This window comes from Camelus ferus, chromosome 2, assembly GCF_009834535.1.
Source record: "Camelus ferus isolate YT-003-E chromosome 2, BCGSAC_Cfer_1.0, whole genome shotgun sequence".
Classification (NCBI taxonomy): Eukaryota; Metazoa; Chordata; class Mammalia; order Artiodactyla; family Camelidae; genus Camelus; species Camelus ferus.
In genome coordinates this window covers 30100062-30122014 of record NC_045697.1, presented here as the reverse complement: position 1 = coordinate 30122014, position 21953 = coordinate 30100062, and the positions used below count along the sequence as shown (strand labels likewise).

Genomic DNA, 21953 nt, shown 5'->3' with positions numbered 1-21953 from the left:
TTCTAAATCGAAGAAAACCTGAGTACTCAGTAATTTCTCTCTCCAGTGACTGGGAGCTTAGGCAGCTTTTAAGACTATCATGGGGCCCAATTAACATCCAGAAGCAATCATTAGAGAGCTTGAGTAGAGTGAGAGAGGGGGCGAAGTTTCGTTCCTCAGCCCCCGCCCACTTCACTGTAAGAGCCATCAGCGGATCCTGCCTAGAAGGACCGAGCCGTCTTGGAGGAAAGGCGCCGACAGAGGAGCCCAGCACTTGTCTGGCGGATTTCATTATTAGATTGCAGGTTCCACACAATGTAATTAAAGCCGATGGCCACAGCCGTGCCAGCGTTACACACTTGGCTCTTCCGATCGTGGGCTGATACAATCTTCAGGCGGATGGGGATGTATTCTTTCCTCCTGTGTGTGTGTGTGTGTGTGTGTGTGTGTGTGTGTGTGTGAAGAGACACAGGTGGACAAATCCCTCACGATCACCCAGCAGGAACTAATTCGGCTGTGACTGTGCTCGGCAGGCTCTAGTCAAAACAAAGCAGCCTCAGAAAGTCTTGCTGACCCCTTGTACCTGTTTGGTGACTGGCCAGGAGGGGTAGGTGAGCAGGGGGACAAGTGCCCAGCCTGGAAATTCTCGCGAGGGCTTTTCCTGCAACACGGTAGAGGAGCCAAACATCATGACAAGGAAAGAGAAGCCCAATGCCACAAGAAAAGACATTTCAGATAAGACAAAAAAAGGAATCACCTCCATGACAACCAAATAAAGGACACACAAAGGACACACAAAAGTTAATTCCATCTAGCAAAGGTTATACAGACTAATGTCAAAACCAGCCTGGCATTATTGAACAGAAAAAACAGAATAGTTTCCTACTTTTTATTTCTGCCAGGTTCTTTGCTAGTTAAAATTGCACGTGGAGTCAGATATAAAAATTATGGACTGGGTGGGAGGGGAGAGATGAGTAGGGATGTAGGGAAAATCTCTTAAAGAGAGCCCAGAAATAAAGGGAAGTGCTTAAGGGGGTGTTTTTTAGTGGGGTGGCCTCCTCCCCTGCTCAGAAATTAATCACGGGTACACGTGATCAGGGGTGATGTTCAAAACATTTAATAACTGCTGCGTTATAGGCGTCTACAAAGCAGAATGGTCCCCAGCCAGGAGCTCCTAAAATGGTTTACACATGAGCCCTGCCTATGATTAAGCTGTCAGTTCTGGGCTCTTGCTTTGAAAAGTTAATTTCAGTTGTAAAGAAAGGGATAGAACACAGAAAAGAATGAGGAAAAGAGAAATGCCACATCATTGTGAACAGAGCATGAGGCCATCTGTCCTGTAACTGCTTTCAGAATAACTCCCCGAGCCCCTCCCCTCCCCAGCCACCCTCAGACAGAGCTTTTCTTCTCCAAACATAGCTTCCCAGGGATGTCCTGAAGTGTAAGGACCACCGCCTCAACAGAGGTTAAAAACCACCATGATAATCAATGACAGTGATGATTCCTTCTACGTGATTTTACCTTTTATTAATTCTGCGTGTCATCTAGACACATAGAAATGAAATTGGATAGACAGAGGAAAAGGGGGAAATGGTTCAAAACTGTATTGAGAAAAACATGTAACAAGAAAAGTAAGATAAAAAGATTAAGTTATAAAGCAAGTTATCATCATCATCACCATCACCATCACTGAGTTTATCAACACCACCACCTACACTGTGTAGTATTTAATACCTGCCAGGCACAAAACCCTACGAGGTGGGTACTGCCAGTGTTCTCATTTTATACATGAGGAAACTGAGGCAGAGAAAGATAAAGTATCTTGCTCAAAGTTCTATGCAGGCAAGTGGCAGAATCCAAATTTGAATCCTGGTGGTCTGGCTCCAGGTAGCATGATTGGATAAAGTATAATGAACGTTATATTTTAAAAACTGATTACAAGGGCCCTCTGGCTGAAATATGATTTTACTGTGGAACTGTGGGCTCACTCTGACTCCCTCTACCACTTAACCAGTCAAGTACTTTGGCTAAGTCATTTAATTTCCTTGAGACTCAATGTCCTCATCTGTAAAATGGGAATAATAACCCAATAAAGTTATTGGGAGAGTTCAGTGAGTTAATATATAAAAAGAAGAGGAGAGAAATATATGTAAACTTTTCAACGTAGTGCCTATTAATATCGGTATACTTTGAAAATGATGGGAATTACTACTATTGTGAAAAAATACAATTCTTACAAAATTAGAATGGAACCTGGGGTAAGTTACTTAAGGGGAAAAAATGGTAATGAGGTGAACACATTTTTTTTCCTTGAAAGAACATTTATCAATAGGCTCTGAGACAATTTAACTCACTTAAATAAGTTGCTCATGCAGCAGACCTGCAAAATCTTTCCAGTGCTTAGATTTGTGGGTTAAAAATCTTTCTTCGCCTCTTTTCAGTTGCTAAATTCAGAGTAAATATTTACTTGCCAGGAAGATTGTCCCAAACTTCCACAAATATTTATTCCCTTGTCAATGACAGGCAATGGAGTGACAAGCACAGAAATGCTAACATCTTGCCAGCTCACACTTTTTCATTTTTCCCCCTTAGTCAATTAAAAGAAAAAAGAAATTCCACATCCATCTTATTTGGTTACTCACTTTCGTCTTTCACTTGGAGACTCAATCTGATGGTTAATGGTCTTATCCAACGAGAGGGTTTTGGGCTTCACATCTTCTAAAATGTGCGTTGGTGGGTTTGATACCTGCTGATTCTGGGATGGATCTAAGGCCAAGTAAAGAGCATACACTTAGTGCTCAGTAAAGGCATCACCTAGTGCTTAGTAATCACCTCGCTTTTAAGTGCTAATGCCTCCTGAGGTCCCACAGTGATTTCATGGAGCCTCTGGACACATGGTGGTGGAATTTTGTTCACTGTGCTGTTTAGCACAAGCTGGAAGAGAAGCCTGCAGCCTGAGAGGCCATATCTGTCTGGACGATGTGGGGGTGGGGGTTGGCTGGTCTTCTCCATTCTCACCCTGAGCTAGCTGTGGGTTCATCCCACAGGGTGGGGACCCAGTGTCCGTATCCAGTGGATGGTCCTGATGGGTTCCTTTTGAAACAGGGTTCTCAGAATGAGTCAAGACTCCTTGAGTTAGGCTGTTGAAATAAATAAATATATTTCAGAACAGGGATAAAAGCAACTGAACTAAACTTACTGATCTTATCCCTCAGGACATGGAAGTACCTATTACAATATGAAAAAAGAAATGGGGCTAACTAAATATTTATTTTTATTTTAAATTAGATTTAACTTGGATTTAAAATACTGTAAAATGCTACTCATTTTCATTATCTATCAATTTAACAAACTTAAGTGGGACACCACGGCCTCATCTTAATCTCCAGACACATTAACCCTTCAGACACATTAACCATTTCCAGTGAGCAATATTTAGGTTTGGGACTCTGAATAGACAGTATACTCCTTTGATGATCTATACTGCCTCTCCTTATTTAAAAAAAGGTTTCAGCTATTTAAATATAAGGCTATTTATATTCAGTAGCATAAGGACACTGACTTCAGAGCTGTTAGAATGTGTTCAAGCAATAATATATGCATAACGTATTATTGAAATGATCATTTCAAAGCCGAATATGATTTGCATTAGTGATGGGCATCCTTCCTGGGGTGAAGAGGTAGAGCCTGGTTTTGTGCAGGTGGACGGTCAGCCTGGTCTGGCTCATACCTGCCCTTTTCCTCCAGTGGGGCACCTTCCTGAGTCTTTAGCAATGAGTCACTGTTGTCCCCCTGGAATGGTTTCTTCTGTCTTATCTCTTGCTCTTCTTCTCGACAGTTTTCCAAGTCCACCTTATTCTAATGCGGAAAACAAAGATAATCTTGAATATAATTTTTAAACACACTGACAATACATGTATCTGGCCATGGGATATTTGAAGCAGTTTTTCAATCATGTTGCCTACAATTTAAAGACAGTCATCCAAATTAATTGAATAGCAACTGATTTCCAACAATTTGAAATGAACATGTCACCTGGGTCTCTCTCAAAAGTTACCATAAAAGGGAATTGGCTAGAAAGCCCATCTTTCAAAATAAAACAAAGTCATATTGTTTCGAACTTGTTCATTTCGGGACAAGTGGCTTTCTAGTGCCCAGGCAGTTCTTTTAAAATACAGACTATGGAGTGTAACCTTTAAAAATTGTATAAAAATAATGCTTAAAAAACCTTTAATTTAAACTTTAAATAAAAAATACACTTCAAATTTTGGCTTTTAAAAGTGGCTGGTGGATACTGAAAAGCTGTTGGACAGTGTAGAATTCCTTTGATTATAATATATAAACAACTTATTTTAAAATCTAGGAAATGTTTCATATTTTAAATATTTTAAATATCATTATAATACATGAAAGAGATATGAAAGGTTTGACTTTGTGATAATCTGTGTATACAAGAGCAAATATAAGCAATAATCTGGATTTTCTGAGTAACTAGGTAATACCGAATTTAGTTGATTGCTTTTGTGCAATCTTAATTTGCATTAAGTTAAAAGTAGATAATTAAAAAAATTGTAGTGTATTACAGCATACCCTAATTGACTATATAAATAAGAAATATGACATACACAAGTGATATTATACATATGTTTATTACAAATGAATTTATTCTGTTTTTGTACCATCAAAAAATAAAACGCAGATTATGAACGACCCAGGTCTTGGTATGACTTCTGCCCACCTACCTCCATGACCTTCCCTGGGGGACACGGAGGCAGATCAGATTTTCTGGACCCTCTCCAGCCCTTAAAGACACATACATATATATTTCACATAGAATTTTAAGAGTGATTTAGAAGCAACTTTCATGGAGGCTGGTGGAGAGCATACTATTGGCATCCTGCTGCTAGCATCCAGTGCAAAGAGAGAAAGACATGTCTGTTGACTGAATGAATGCTAGGCCGTGAGGAGGACATTCCAGCACACGGTGTCACTAACCAGGGTTTGCCAGCCAGCACAGAGACTTTGGTTACCAGCCTGGGGGGGGGGCAGATCTGGCCTCCGCAACGTCTTTACTGCTTCTCAGGAACTGACTTAAGGGTTTGGCTGTGGCAATGACAGTACCATGGGGTGCAATGGCCATGTAGTAGCTGACATGATTCTAGAGAAATAGCCAGTCCTGGATTTAAGCTGGTGGAAAATTTGGCCTTGTGGTTTTGTGCTTCTATGTTGGACTATTTATTTCACAAATTGCTTTTAATCTATGGTCTCACCCCTATCCCACTGCCTTCAGTCACAGAGGAGGATGTAGACAGCTGGTCTGCAGAACTTGAAGAAATAGTAAATGGAACCACAGTGTCCTCAATTATTTTTCGCTCCTAAGGGGAAGGATAGGAATTAATGAAAGAGGGAAAGTGAAAAAATCATATTTATCAAGAGAAAAATTTCATTAAGGAACTTTAGGAGAACATTGGAATTATGTGCAAATAAGCAGGGCACTTAAAAAAAGTTCTTATTTTCTAAAAGCATGTAATCACATAATGCTCTCTACGGGCAGTGATTTAGAAATTAGCATTTAATTTAGGAAAATAAAAATTTTGCCAATTAATTACTTTGTGTGATTCAAGAAGCCTAATTAGAAATGCTATTGGGGATCAGATTATGCACAAAAAGTATTACTGAAGATAAAATTCACAACAGTATTAATCTTAAACAAACTTTAGATAATATACATAAAGTGTAGCTCCCTTCAAATTCTTGAATTTCTAAAAAAAATGAAACAAAACCAAATCCTCCTCCCCTCCGAATCTCTTTAGTACCATGTGGTGAATGCGGTAGTAAGAGTTCATTTAGCCTCGATTATCAAAATTAGCCTTGTAAAATTAATATTAAGCCACTACTACTAAACATGTTTGCCTCAAACAAACACACGAGTAATTAAATCAAAATACTTTGATGTCATCTCTCCAAGATAAATCAAGAATCTGACTCTGTGACTAGAGAACAGATATGGTTATATTGTCTCCTTTGACAGTGACTCGATGCCCTAACCACAGACTAAATTTGGGAGAATAGTGATCTTTTAGAGCCTATAGGATAAGACCCTTTTAAAAGGTTGATGGTGTTCTGCTGTGACATCGCCACATGCACGCACATCCCACGGGAAGTGCTGATGGACTTTGAGGAAGTGGGGCTTCACGGTCAAACTCCTCCTGGGGAATTTCCTACCTCCTCATAGTATCGGCGTTCTTCCTCTTCCACCTCCTTTTGGGCCTTTTCCCATTCTTCTTTCAGCTTGTCCTGCTCCTTCTGGTATCTCTCCTGTTGAGGAATTTCCATAGATTATTCTGAGCTGACCACTGCATGCATCATCGGGACACTTCCCCCGCTGAGCCATCATGTATAATGTGTCACAAGACTATCCACTGTCTTCTTGTTGTAACGTTCTGAATCTAACCCATTCACGCAACAGAAGGGGAAGACCATTTGTGGTCCTCAAACATATTAGGGACATAAAAATCCAACAGAGAACAAGATTTTCTGCTGAGAGTGTTTCACAGGATTGTTTTTCTATGGTCAGACAGCCGCTTATGGAAAGAGAAAAGATGAAAAAGCAGAGAGATTCTAAAATCTTTCTTAAATTGGTTTTGTCCTAAGAGGTAGGTTAAACCAAGAGTTTGCTTTTACTGGGCTGTTCAGAGATGAGTTTTGCCATCCCACTAAGAGAAATACGTTGCTGCTGGGGGAGTTTATTAAAAGATTAAAAAAACAAACAAACAAAAACCTTTCATAGGTTTATAAGATAGACAATGGAGAAAGGTTCAAAGTGGACAAGATGATAATTAGCTTAGTAGTAGCTGAATTACTCTTTGCTTGCAGCCATTCTCCTAAAATGGACTCTTCCTAGCTTTATGTCCTTCTGAATTAAGAGTAGCTTTTAAACAGCCTGTTAGAAGGCTTCAAAATCAGAACTGCTATCAGTTTTCAGAAACAATACAACACTAGTCACCACTTTGGGGGGAAAAAGTAAAATACTCTAAGATAAGGATAGTAACGATAAGGATAGCTTTAAAAATGGGACTGGAGTCCCTGACACTGACGAGAAGAAATGCGTTCATGGAGATTAAAATGAACGCTTCCGATGAGAACTGACACCCCTGGATGCCTTGAGAATTGCATCCCTGACACGTCAGAGACAGAGGACTCACTGGACTGTACCACACACAGTCAAATATTTTAGGCTGGTAACTGTCAATCCTCCCTCTGAAGCTAAGACAAGCCTGTGCTTCCATCTTCTTGGGGAAGGCACTGAGGTGTCCTCCAGGCATCACTTGTTAGGTCATTATCGTAGACGCAAAAGGGTTTTATTGGGATTGTCTAGAGCCTAATGTTCCTGTTTACCTTCTGGCAAAACCACTGTTGGTCAACAATGTTGTTATCAAAACTTGACGTAAAGTTTTAGAGAAGTTCTTCAGGAGGTTTCAGAATGTTGGAAATAGACCTTAAAACTTCACAAAAAGCCAAAAAACAAGCAAAGCTCCATAGGTTTATTGGTTCTAGAAACTCACATCACATGCTTCCTGCACCAAGTGGATGAACTGATGATGCAGGAAGTGAAAGATATGATACTACTATCACACACACACACACACACACACCCTTCCTTCCCCATAAACACTTGCTGTAAGCCCACAGTCCACACCTTTCAGAGTGTAACAGACAGAGAGCCACCATGGGAAACATACTTGCCCGTCTTCTTCACTCTGGAACTTCTGACTCCTGTTGTTCACCATTTATCTGAGGAACGGGCATCTGATTTCCAGGAGAATAGCAGATGACCAGGACTGGTCTGGGGTCTCCAAGGCCCTAAAAGTCCCAACAGCCCTGGGACTGTGCTGAATCTAGTTCTTACTAACGATTTTGTACTGAAGGTATACTCTTATGTAATTTTGAAAAGTGTCCAACTTAACGGGCAGACCTAGAGCCACACTACAATTGATTATCTAGTTGACTCCTGCTCCCCACCCTTGGGAATTAAGCCAAAGGATTAGAACAAAGAGATAAGAAAAAACAAGCAAAATAAACTTGCATTAAGCATTGCTTTCTACGCAGTGGCAGAAAGTCACAAAAATTAATGAGATTTAACATTCTTTTCCTTTATGACTTTTTGGGTAAAATCAATATCATTGGGAGTGGAGTGGGAAGAACATGCGGTTTAGAGTCATCCAGGATTGGGTTTGAAACAAGGCTCAACATTTATTAGAGATGTGACCTTGCACAAATTATTTAACTTTTTTGAGCTTTAATTTCTTCAATTGCAAACTGAGACTAATAAGACATACTTTGAAGAGTTTTGTGAGAGTTAAATTAGATCAAATATGTCAAGCACCTACAAATATGCCAGTCTGGCACATTCCAAGTACTCAGCACAGGTTAGGTTTCTAAAGTTACTAGGTTACTTTTTGAAGCTCTGTTGCTCTACAAAACTGGCATAAAACAAGTAGGAGCATGGTAAGTTTACAGCCAGCATTTTCCTAGAATTGAAAATTAGCAGCTTTTGCTCAAAGAGGGAGTAAACGTTTCTACTTAAGGAGCAAGACCCAGACCAAATTTTATTTCACATGTAAGCTATCAAATAGCTTTCTGATGATTCTTTCCCACCCCTTGTGGACTGGAATTTGATTGGCAGCTAAGGAGGTGACAAATGGGTGGGGTGGCCCTTAATCAATACTTGGATTTTTTTCGAAGTGCAACGTTATTTTCCTTTTTTGGTCATCAGTGTAACCTCTGGTCAGAGGAATTAGATAAAGGGCATTCTTGCCTCATGGATACAAAATGAATGGACTTAGACTCAGGACTTCCGAGAAGAAGCCGATTCCATGCATTTCCTACGACAAACATCTATTTAATACAACAGAAATTAAGAGAAAGAAAGAAAAAGAAGAAAAAACAAAGCAGCAAAGCCGGTCCTACCTGGAGCAAACGTTCCTGCTCCTGTTGCCATTTCTCCTGTCGCCTGCGCTCCTCTTCCGGGTCCCACGCCCAGAACTTAAACTGCTTGGAAGATAAAACCATGATCAGAATAGGGCCATGTCCCCAGCGCCACGCCAGGGCAAGGGACATGCAGAAGCAGAAGCCTCCACATAGCTAACGGCGCTCTCTGTTGGCAGAACCCACTTTAAAATCTTAGTCCCTCTTTGAGTTACTTCCAAGACGCTGGTATGATTCTGTGAACCTTTTTGGAGCTAATGAAATCATGAAGTAATTAGCCACTGGCACGGGAAGGCTTTCACTGCATTTCTTTTAGAAGTGATTTCTTAAACGTATCCACCCTCCTCAGCATGAGATACTCATTCTGCATATTGATCCTGGGTCCAAGCAAACAGGAATGCTTATTTCAGCAGAACTGCATTTTGTGAAAAGTGCTGTTTGCTGCCCTGCAGAACTAGTCTTTTTCACTGCCACTGCTTTTCCACACCAGCCTTCTCTAAAGTAGGTTATTCAATCCACCAGCATCACCAGAGATCCAGGCAAGCAGAGTCCCTCACAGGGGGGCCCACATAAGAAACATGCAAAGCCAAAGACTTTTTTTTTTTTTTGTCTTTTAAAAAAAGTTTCTGTGATTTTGGGAGCCAAGAGAGTGAGCAGGAATAATGGAAGATGCATGCATGAACCAAAGGGGGAACCCAAGCGATGGAATCTGAGACTAAGAGGGTCCAGCAAATTGAATACCTTATAAATTAAAATCAAACTTAATGCATGATCTTATTTCTTTAAAGGAGTTACTTACAGGTGTAGTCACAGGTGACTTTTCACTGCTTGGAGAATCCACTGTACACAGAGAAAGGGGAAAAGATCACAATGTGAGTGGCTTCTAATTGTCTTTCTTTTTGATCATCTCAGCAGAATGTGGTTGCTATGTCAGTTTCAAACCAATTTTTTTGGGTGGGAAGCCAAGGGCATTAGAAAATCAAAATAAAGCAGACCCCTGAAGCGGTTTGTACCCATCACCGAAAGTGTAGTACATCAGTTAGCACCAGGTACTAGAGGCTAGGAAGCAAAATCTATTCCTACAAGTGCTGGTTTCAGTGCGCCTTGCACTCTGGCTTGAGTGACCAGTTCCCTCACTGTCCAGCCTGGGGAAGTATCACACAGAGAGAGGCCAGGCATCATCTAGGAAGTGGAGAGAGTGACACAGTTAACAAGAGAGCCGTTACCAGTTCCTGGTAAATGCTTCTCATCTTTTTTTTTTTTTTTTCAAAGAAGAGGACTATAAAGAAAGAGGTGAATATTATTATTTCTTTGGATTTTCAAAGTCAAAGTAAAATTCTGTGAATTTGCTTCCCAGTTTTAGTGTAACTGGTATGGATAACAAAGAACTAGGTCTTTGCTAACTGTGTGCCAGAAATAAGCATGTTCCCCACCTGGAATCAGAAATGAAGAAAAGTACCACATATCATTGGTTGCCCGCAACATGGATTTTTGCACAAAAGAAATACAGCTACTCAGTATGCATTTTACCTGACTGCGAGAAAAACTGGGAACGTCGCCAAGAGTTCTGAACTCTCAGCGGAACGCTGGCAGTGCCAGGTGACTCTAGATCAGATGGCAGGACAGAATAAACAGAAAACCATGAAAACAGGGGGTGAGGCTTCCCAAGCACTAACGGAGGACCGGCTCTCGTTCATACAAGAACTGAGAGTAAGAAAATCTAAAGTCTAAAATATCTCAATAAAACACAACACAACCTGAACAAGTGGACAAAAGTCAATAGAGACAGGTCAGCTTATGCTACTGTTTGTCTTCTTTGGTGCTGGCTGGGATTTTAGTGGCTCATACTTAGTGGTATGATATTGTTAAAATGCTGCATCTCGAAATGATCAGATGATGTGCTGTGAAAGGGCAAAATGCACAGTTTACATTGCTTTTCGAGAACCCTGGAAAAGTATAAAATACAGCAGAGATGAGTTCGATTATTCTTTGTACACTTTATAATGGTTATTATGGAAGTCTGGCAGAACTTATGCATGTGTGTAACAGAAGGATGTCCACGTGTCCGTCCGTGATCGGTGGCATCAACCACACAGGAGCTCACGGCGAGCATTTGCATCCTTAAACTCTGTGCTAGTCTGTCATCATTCTTGATGAAAATAAAGACATCAGTCTTTTTCAAATGTGCACATACCTTCCTGAAACACCAACTGGTGATATCTTTCTACTGCTGGGAGATAGTTGAGAAAAGGAAATTTGTCATTTTTAAATGTATTTTACAAATGTTTTCAGTCTTTAAGAACTATATATGCACGTGTGTACATTTAAGGGAAACCGGGGAACATCACCAGGGTGCCCCACAGGGCTTCAGCAGCTGGTATGGTCAGTCTAGAAACGGACAATCTTGTGGAGATGGTAGTGGTATCACCCTCTTGGGGGGAGAACATCTGATGTGGCCCAGGCCTCTCTATCCTGATCCTGTAACTTCTTTGGACTTGATGTGTGGCCCCAGACTCGTTACTTAAATGTGCACTAAGAATATGAGAACAAATACACGTATGTTCATGTATGACTGAAGCACTGTGCTGTGCACCAGAAATTGACACAACATGGTAAACAAACTATACTTCAATTAAAAGACTATATATAAATGTGCATTGACTTTTTATATCTGGGCAAAACCCTATACTCCCTCCTCCCAATTAAAGACAAATCATGTCTTTTAAGATTTGATTTATTAGAAGTCTTTTGCTCCTTGAAAGACAGGAACTTTACACACTCCAGACAAGTACTACTGTTATTTTTGTATCTATCGGCAATGTCTTGGGTGCACAATTCAAACACATACTTTGAGCCAGTGGTTTTCAGAGTGTGGTCCCTGGATCTGCGGCATCACCTTTGGGAACTTGTTAGAGATGTGTCCCCAGCCCAGACCTGCTCAATCAGACACTGCACGGGTGGGGCCCAGGGAGCTGCATTTTACCCAGTCCTGCAGGAGACCCTGCCACCTTCTCGTGTTTGAAAACTACCCAAAGCTCCATCTCTACAATACAAACACTCCCATTTTAAGGTAAGTGTTTAAAAATAGTTTGCTCCTGCCTGGCATCCTGCTCCACTTCTACTCCTCCTGCAACTGTTCTGCAACCACTAGATTATATTATTAGTGCTTATTCTGGGCCAGGTGTTGCGCTAAATGCTTTTTTTGGTTTATCTCATTGAATCCTTCCAACATCCTATGAAGTTGGTACTGTTATTATTTCCAGTTTGCAGATGGCAGAGATTTGGGAGAACTTGGTGGGGACGGCCACACAGGTAACGACTAGAGGCGTCAGAATTTGAACCCAGGCAGTGTCCCCAGAGCCTGCAGCTCTAATTACAGCTTCCTGAGCCACACGAGAGTACGGAACAAGCATAGGACAAATTCTGTCTTGAAGAATAATTTTTGAAATGCTCGAGTGCTACTAAATTTAATTTTGAATCATTTGACTTAGATAAAGCATGAAATAAAGTCCCTTATTCAACAGCACATTTTACAAAATTGAAATGCCTTAATGAAACATAAAAACATGGAAGACAATAAAACTAATTAATATGGCTTAAAATATGTACTTCCTCTCTATGTTACTTATCAGCACAATTTAAAAGTGCTAGAAATAGGGCAGAATTAAAACCTAAATATGGACAATTGTTGTCCCAGTTCTAAGAATTTATTTTTGTTAATTCTCTTCAGGACAGTAAGGCTGACAAATTTAAAACAAATGCTTTGAAGACAATATTGAACTTGTTTCCACATTAAGAAACTAGTGATCATCAGTCTGTGTACTGATTAACTCCCTCCCAAGTGCTTCCTGCTGTGTAGACAGAGCCCAGGGTATCTCCCAGCCATCAACAAAGACTAACAGAAGCCAACTTGGATTCTACCACATAAGTGCCCGTCCTCGAAAAGAAAAGTAAAAATACGTTGCCAGCCACAATGACCCTGTACATCCTCTCTTTGCCTGGACTGATAAATCTATAACATGTCCTAGAGAAAGGACACTAAAAAAGAAAAACAAGAAACCTTACAGTTCTTGCCTCCTGAACTCTAGCAGTAAAGACAGAGAATTCACGCCAGTAAAGCCCAGTAGCCTGTCTCTCGTGAAGCACAGTCCCTCTGGATCATGGAGTCCTCAGGACCCCTCTTCCCACTGTTCACAGCCATAAGGCTCCTTCTTGTGGTCGTGGGCACCCAGGGTTCTTACCAAGATACAGGGGTTCAAGTTGGGTTCTTAAAGAGTAAAGGGGTGAATTCACCACCTATGCATGGCCTAAAGGTACCTGGGGAGTTTGCAGTGGTCAATGACACTTTAAGATCTTCTAAGGCCCTAAACTCCCATATTTTTAGAGGCCACCCCCCAACCCCCGACATTACATCAAATGTATTAAAATGTATCAAACATATGAAACATATTATCCTCAGCCTATATGTATGTGCACAAGACAATATATATTCTCTCTCTCATATATATATGAATATAATAAATATATTCTTGCTTTAAAGAATTTTTGGAGAGATTAAAGTTTTTGGTTATGAGTAACACATTTAATCTATGATGGTGAATGATTTCTCAGTAATCATCATGTATCTCCAGAACTATTACAGAGTGAGAAAATCTACTTTCTTCCAAAACCATTGTCAAGTTAAATGGATATTTTAGGAGGACTAGACAATTAACCAATTAACAATGAGTGAAATTGACATAATATTAAGATCATATACTTTTTATTAAAGTTACTGATATTTTTATTTTGTAATTTTTATTTTTTTTACATTTGAGAGCCAATAAAATTTATTTTCAGGTCTCAAATACTTGTGTAGGCTCGCTTGTGCCTAGAGTGCCTGGCTGGCCAAGTGGCCTTGGCAGCTGGGATTCCTGGCTAAGCCAACAGAAAACAAAATGCAGCCTCAGGTTCCATTCTGAAGGTAACTCAGTCATCGTGGATTCCACAAACACCACGGCTAAAGGCACATCCACACAAAGGAGGTAACATGCCTTTAAAATAGAGGCTATTTCGCTAGAGGTGGGCCCAGTGGAATATGTAGAACTGAAAGAAAACATTTCCTTCTTTTTACCTTGAGAACTCGGAGTTGGCAAATGTGACTGGTTGGTTTCAGGCATTTTGTCCAGAAATGGAAACGTCAGGGTTGCTTCTGGTTCTGGAGACTTTGGCTTTCCCACCTGGACCATGGGTAACAGACATAAACATCACAAGCACTGTCCACTAGTAAATGCAATAAAAAATTTAAGGCTCCACGGCTATTACGTAAGTCTACAAACCCAAACATTTACATTTTAAATGGAAAATTTTGCCCCTTCTCCAAACCCCCTTCATGCTTTTCTACATTAATATAGAGCTTAGTTTTTCAGAGAAATCAAGCTAGAGCATAAACATTTGATGATCACTTTTCTCCAGACTCAGATGACAGTATTCCATCTCTGAGATTATACATCACTCTGTCTCATTTTCTTACTGGGATCAAACACAGATTCTCTTCTTGGTACTGAACTTGTAATGTCAGGAAGTCAGATGCTCCACATAAGATTAAAAAAAAAAACCCTTATTACATAAATAGTAAATATTTAAGTAATATTACCTTCTAATGCACATTATTCTTGAGACATTACGTAACATCCTACAAATTTGGGCAAAGCACATTAAAGACAACGTACCTTGCCTGTTGACAAAGGAGCAGTATTATAAATAACCATCATCTCGAACAGTGTCATAGTGACGATGCCCTTAAGGGATTTTTGAGGCATGAGATCATACATGGCCTTATGGTAAATGGCTCCAAAATTACAGGCTTTAAAAATTGTTTTGTAAAAATATATTTTTCCTGTTATTGTTATATAATCTTATTTTGTTTCTCCCCCATCTGCATGGCCTTTGGTAGAAGCACCCTCCTTCCTTTTTGTCGCTGAAAGACAAGATAACCAAACTCATGACTAAAATAAGACTCAGTAGACTCTGAGCAAAGACCGGAATGAGGAGCTTGGCTGTATCCGTTCATGTCCTTTCAGTTGCTTTCAGGACTTTCTCTGATTCACTGCCTGGCGGCTCTGTTCCCAGGAGATTAATTTGATAGCCAGTAGGACAAGTGAGGCTATGTTTCATCATAAGCTGATCTATAATTTGGGCCTCAGGATGATTTAATGTATAGATTTTCTCTTTAGTAGGATTTTATTTTTCTGGATAAATAATATATTCCACCCTAATGGAATCCTAAAGAAACTACAGTTAGTCATTCAGCATCACAGAGTCAACCAGATGTCCTAATGAACTTCTGTGTCAAACATGCAGCAAAAACTAAGCCCCAGACACACCCATGTTAACAACCCTCAAATCTCAACTGCATACCATATCTTCCATGGTGGAGTTGGACAAAAATGTGCTTTGGATAATGCCCGGTTGTAAATGAAACAGTTAACTATCAGCAGAAATGCTCAAAATAACCACTACGTAAAAAGGTCAGGCTGTGTGCATGGGCATTTTGCTTTATAATGGTAATGCTCTCAAGAGAGGTCAGGTAAAAGCTGTTACAACCATTGTCATCCCCTTCCTCTAAAAGCTAACTGTACAGTAGGCAAAGGAGAAATCCACAGGGTGTGACAAGTATTGGGTTAGAAGACCATTATTCCATTTGCTAATCGACTAGCAGAAATTCTTAACCTGGAGCCCACAGGACGGAACTCAGACAGTACATGTACTTGGTCCCAACTGACACCAAGGAAAACTTGGTAATCCTGTGTATTTTATGCTTCAAAAACATTATTCTGAGAATAAAGTTTACCAGATGGACAAAGGGTACACGGTGCACAAGCACACACACATATGACAGAGTTAAGAGCCCCTGAAAACAATTTTTCCATAGTACGGAAGGTGTGGCTCTGGTGGTCTGAAGACAGATCACACAGATGAGGTACGCGGAGGGATGTTTTTTATGTTACGGTATTCGTTTTGTTTGATTTAAAAAATGTATTTTCTAGCAGTGATGTAGAGTTTCCCTATCAGCTTATATTTATGTAGGAAAGAAGGTCAATTTGGAATAAGAATAAATAAATAATGGTTACAAGTGTAATGTGGATAAGGCAACACCTGCAAAGGCAGGAAATCCTGTCTGACCCCAGTGTTTTTCCTCCAGTTTAGTTCTTCCTTTCAGACTTCTGAAGCATCTTTTAATCCTCTATGCATAAAATCCTCTATGTATAAAAATCCTCTATGGGAAATAGCGAGAGTCTGAAATCCCCAGATGGCATTACGGCATCTGAGGCTCCACCAAAGACACAGCATTCTCAGCATCTTAAGGTTGGGGCGGTGTCTTGTTTACAGGTCTGCACAGCGCCTGGCACATGGTAGGTGCACAGAGCAGACGATGTATGAACTGGAACCAAAAGGGGTAAATTTTTCACTCTAAAGTCAAGTCCAAGTTCAGGGTTAACTTTTGAAGTTGGAACACCACCACATATAGTATCCACGCACAAGCCAGCTGTTCCCTGTCTTGATGACCCATCAGAATCATCTGGGAGCTTTTAAAAATACAGATGCCTGGGCCTTGCTCCCAGAGATTCTGATTTCTGTAACCTCGAGTGTGCTTGGTATTTATTAAATTCTAAAGGGTAGCCAAGGTTGAGGATAATTGGTATAAAAGATGAAGATTTTCAGACTCTGTGCCTGAAAACAAACCAAATTATTATGAATGAGATGAGACTCCAAACAAAGAAGAAATTTAATAAAAACAAGACATTAAAACCCATTATATCAGAATAATAATTTTCTAGTTTCCTTGTCCTTCAAGTTCAGAGGCATCAGAAGTACCATTGCTATAAAACAAGTAAATATTAGAAAGAAAATATGGAGTAAGCTACAAATAAGCAAGATCATGCCCAGCAAACTAAAACCTAAATGCAAAGCTTTCTAACAGATATCTATACTACATTCTCTTTTAAATGTATCAATTCTTTATAAAGAAAAAGTAATCATTTAAAATAAATTTTCAAAGATGTTTAATGAATATATATACCAATATACCAATTATTCTTAATAGAGAGGCAGGTTTCAGTGACTTTTTCTCTCTTGCTCTATGTTTTTTATTTCCACATTTTTCTATACATATATTCACATATGTTATTTGATAGATTTGTTATATATTTATATCACTATAAATATAAACATACATTAGAATATATAGCTATATATTGTTTATGTTGCCCAAAATTCATACGTTGAAACCCCAACCCCCAAGGTGACAGGAGTGGGAGGTGGGCCTTTGGGAGATGATTAGGTCATGGGGACAGAGTCATCATGAATGGCATTAGTGTCCTTAAAAAAAAGACTCAGAAGCGCTCCCTGCTCCTTCCACCAAGAGAGTACGCAGCAAGAAGACGGCCAGCTGTGAACCAGGAAGTGGGTTCTCACTAGACATCAAATCTGCTGGCACCTGATCTTGGAGTTCTCAGCCTCCAGAACTGAGGGAAATAAATTTCTGTTGTGTATAAGCCACCCAGTCATGGTTTTCTGTTATAGCTACCCAAAGGGACTAAGATATCTTTCTACATGAATTTAAATTTTTTTGCAATGAACATGCATTATATTTGTATTTAGAAAAAATATAGATAAAAGATAGGAGAAAAGATTAGGAGAGAAAATAAACCCTCATTACGAAGTGGTGCCCCTGCAGCAGCCGGCAGCAGGTGAAGCCACGTGAATCGTGGGTCTAAGGGCTTTATCCCACCTCACCTTTTGTGACAGCACCAACTCCACCTTCCCACTCATTTCATTCTCTGGTTTCTTCTGGTCTTTCTCTTCTGGCACCTCGTTCTTCAGCTGGGGGCTGGGGGAAAGCTCCACAAAGGCCACGGTCGGGCTGGCTCGAGTCACAGTTGTCGTAAAATGCTGTGGCTCTGAAATGGAGTTACATTCAGAAGCGTAGAGAAGACGACGAAAACCAGGTAAAGGATCCCTGGTCCTACTGCGAACGAAAAATACTGCAAACCATATCAGTAAACAAAGAATGCAAGCCTGCAGCCCGGCCTCTGCAGCCACTCACAGTGGTGCACTCTGAAGGGACCCAGAATAAAAGAGGACAGGACACTGGCCCTAGATAGCTAGGTGCTTGTCAAAGGAATGAATTCAATGAGCCCAAATGTGTGCTTCCTCCCATACATAGAAAAGCACTAAATTCTTTAACTTGAGATGCCTGGTTTTCTTTAGATAACAAGTAATCTTTTATTGTTCCAACAACCTGGTCTTTGTTGTAAAGCTCCTATATAGCCTAGCTCCTCCCCTACCTCTTCGGAGCAGTCCCTCAGAGCGAACTAAGAGGCTGTCATCCCGGCTCAAGTCCTCCCACCAAATAAAACATAACTCTCAACTTTTAGGCTGCACATTTATTTCAGTCGACACTGCCATGCCACTGAGTACACCGAGGACCTATCCTGTGCCGGGCGACACAAAGCTGGATGACAGTGTGATGCGAGTATACAAGAGTGTCAGATGCTGGAGTTCTCTAAGCTGTTTCGTGATATTATTTACAAAATCAAGCAACATAAAAACATCAAAGAACCCCACTGTGAAAAACTTAAGTTCTGAACAAGAGTCATGGTTTACATATGAATAACACCACATGAAATAAAATGCTGACATGAAATATTAAGACAGGTGGGCTGGGCGGGAGAACATTTATAGATAATTTCTATCCAGATGAGTGGCAGCCTGACTCTTCCTTTTGTATTTCGATGTTCCTTTTTAACGTCATGTTTTCATAACTGAAGTGTGTTAAGGATTGTATAGTTTCTATAATGCAATGAAAGGTACATGTTCTCGGATCTATAAGGAAGAATCTGGTACACCCTATAGTGGGTGGAGGTGGGAAGGGTATAGCTTAGTGATAAAGTGTGTGCTTAGCACGAACGAGGTCCTGGATTCAATCCTCAGTACCTCCATTAAAATACATACATACAGACAGACAGACCTAAAAAAATGTAAATATATAAATAAATAAAGTGGCTGGAAAAGTCACCACCTGAGGGGGCATATCAAAATGTGGAGTGCAGTCTAGTTTGAAAAATATATGCTAAAATTTTCAGTAATGACATTTATTTTAAGATGCTGTTTAAAAATAATTTGGTATTAGAAGAGGGTGAGAGGTATTTATTTATTTTAAAAATAAAAAATTTTTACCAAAAGAAAAAAAAATGTGTTAAAATACTGAGAAATATTACTTCACGGAAGAGAGGGTCTTCTTTCATACCCATTGTTCATATTTGTGTTACTATTTTACTCTTTCAAGTTATTCACCAGATTTATTATTCCAGCACCTATTTTCCTGGTATATTTTTTAAGCTGTCTTATCTATCGCTGTTACTTTGTGTTAAAACATAACCCTAGGTTTTTAGCATTATTTACTTGGGGAAACACAATCTTTTTATGATGATGGAGATAAACTTTCAATGAAACAAAACAAAACAAGGTAGTAAAAAAGCATAGGTTCCTGTTTATACCAAGATAAATCATATGGTCAGAATTTCTCCCAGGAAGCCACTAGGTGGCAGCACAACCACATCAGTTATAGGACCTCATTGACTACCTTCCTTGACTGTTTTTATTGTATCCTGAGTTATCATGATTTACCTTAAAACTAGTCTGTTATAAAAACAAACCTGATGAGGCAACTTCTGTATTCCCTTTTTCTGTTTTTTCACCATCATTCTCATCTTCTTGGCTGTTTGCTTCAGTTTCTTCAGTGGTTGCCTAAAAGAAAGATTTTTTCCACCTTGAATAAATAATCTCTTTGAAGGTTCTGAAAGGTAAAGGATTTCTTCCTTTGTTGTTTTTTTTTTTTTCCTAATAGTAATCTTTAGGCCAACAAGGTGAGTTTCCTATCTGAATTCATTCTTTTCTATTTCCTAGGTAGCTTTATGGTGAAAGGCTGGGTTTGTTGGAAGGAGACATTCCATGAAGGAGAACAGAAGGGTTAAAGGGGCACCAGGTTACGGGGCAGACATACCCCCACACCTCCCCACGTCCTCTGGCTGCCTCAGAGGCACATCCCCACTTTCTACTTCCTTTCACCACCAAATTTCCAAAACCATAGTTTCCACCCACTTCCTCCCAAATGCCTTTAAAGTTGGCTTAGGGTCAAATCCAGTGAAAAACATTTTTTTTTTAAGATTCCAGTTAACCTCTCAGTAGCTTGTCTTCAGCATAGATGCTAGTGGCTCTTAGCATTGTGGATTTCACTCTTGAAGTTCCCTTCCTTCCTGGACTCCTAACAATTCTCTGTTACCCAAGTTCTCATTTTCATTCTGTTTCTTGCTTGCTCGCTCTCTCCCTCCCCTCCTCCTCTTCTCTTACTGGTTCTTATTCCTTTTCTTGTTAGACTATGGGTCATTCCTAAAGACCTCAACTGTCTTCCTCCACCTGTGCAGAATCACCCTCAAACGTGTCAGTTACTCCCACAGGCTCACCATTACATTGTCTATCCATTTATCACTTGCACGCTCACCTCCAGCCCTGAGAGTCCATCAAAGCTTCAGTTTGGCTGAGCTGACCATCAGTGTCATGGTAAATGGCTCATAATCAATCTGTTAACAGTTACCTTCAAATAAGCCCCTCCTCCACATCTGATCATTCTTGTTTATGGCATTAGTTTTCCCCACCACACATATCACACTTTGAAGTATTTCCTGACTCATCCTTCATCAGTGCCCATCATTTGCCAAGTCCTGCCAGGGTCCTAACACAATAGCCTTCATATCCATCTCTTCTTTCCTGTTCCTACAGCTTGGTCCCCAGTTCAGCCTTCACTCCCTTGTGCTTCCACCAAGGAGCCCCCCTGACTTGGAGCTTGTTGCCTGACCCCCTCGGGACGGCAGCACGATGCTCCTCTCTCTCAGTAGTACTTCAGTTCATCACTTTTATGCTTGTGTTCCTCCCTCTCAGTAGTGCCTCAACTGTTAGTTTTATGCCCGATGGAACTAATAACATTAAAAGAATTTGAAACAACCTGAATGTCCAATAATTGGAGAATGGTTGAATGAAGTGCTACATACCTATAAAACATTATGCAGTCATAAAAATTGTGTTCAACAATAGTTAATGATATGTGAACATATTATTATCTAAACTTACTATCTAATGTTAAGTTAAAAAATGTAAACTATATATACAGTATGATGCCTATACATACAAGATTTTCTATATGTTATGTGTACACTAGTACACTTGCTAATACATATATCAAAAATGTATATAAAAAGACAGTAAGGAAATACACTAAAATGTTCACAGTGATTACTTTTAATGTGCTTCAATTTTGGATAACTTTCCTTCTTTTAAAATATATTTCCTATATTTTCTGTATTCCAAAATGTTCCACAATGACTATGCTGTGTATTACTTGTGTAATCAGAAAACAAAATCTATGTAACTTTAAATTATCTTTAGTTGGGAGCTAATTGACTCTATAGTGAATCCAAAATTCTCCCACTGATATTATAATAAATACTGGCTAGAATATACCTCAGCAACCAAAGAGAACAAGTTAATGTCTATAGTGTTTTTTAATAATAGTGTCTTATTACAAAGGGCTAAAGTTAAATTGTTTAAAGTGTGCAGGAACTATTTCATAAATTTTAAGAGGTTAAAATAAAGAATAAAACTGGTTTTAGAAAAGGCATTATTAAATACTTTATAAAATATCCCCATGGGTTCTTAAAAATGTATGGATTTATTGGTCTTTCATAAGTATATATATTTCACTCATAAGTCAAAATTTCCCTTTCAAGTAACCAAAATGAAAGCCCTTTAAAGTTAATGCATTGGTGTAAATTGTCATTGAATTCTTTAAAAACAAAGAAACTTTATGCAAGGATGCAATATATGCAAATTCATAAATGTGATACATCATTCTAAAAAAATGATAAAAATCATATGATCATCTCAGT

The 21953-nt window shown here is 39.5% G+C and overlaps 1 protein-coding gene across 21 annotated transcripts in view; it reads right to left on the bottom strand.

Annotated features, from left to right (window-relative positions):
* Window positions 1–21953, bottom strand: part of LIMCH1 (LIM and calponin homology domains 1) — a 307050-nt gene that overhangs the window by 10378 nt on the left and 274719 nt on the right. For 4 of the 21 annotated variants that reach the window (XM_032496570.1, XM_032496654.1, XM_032496663.1 and 1 more), the window contains 13 exons: window positions 19668–19758; window positions 17746–17909; window positions 14081–14186; window positions 10498–10572; window positions 9767–9807; window positions 8950–9033; window positions 6205–6297; window positions 5250–5354; window positions 4722–4781; window positions 3710–3837; window positions 2998–3119; window positions 2622–2745; window positions 563–640 (listed from right to left, as the gene is read on the bottom strand). In XM_032496570.1, coding sequence (XP_032352461.1) covers window positions 563–640; window positions 2622–2745; window positions 2998–3119; window positions 3710–3837; window positions 4722–4781; window positions 5250–5354; window positions 6205–6297; window positions 8950–9033; window positions 9767–9807; window positions 10498–10572; window positions 14081–14186; window positions 17746–17909; window positions 19668–19758 — 1271 coding nt within the window. The remainder of the gene's footprint in view (window positions 1–562; window positions 641–2621; window positions 2746–2997; window positions 3120–3709; window positions 3838–4721; window positions 4782–5249; window positions 5355–6204; window positions 6298–8949; window positions 9034–9766; window positions 9808–10497; window positions 10573–14080; window positions 14187–17745; window positions 17910–19667; window positions 19759–21953) is intronic. The other 17 variants (XM_032496612.1, XM_032496678.1, XM_032496693.1 and 14 more) reach the window with 11 other exon arrangements.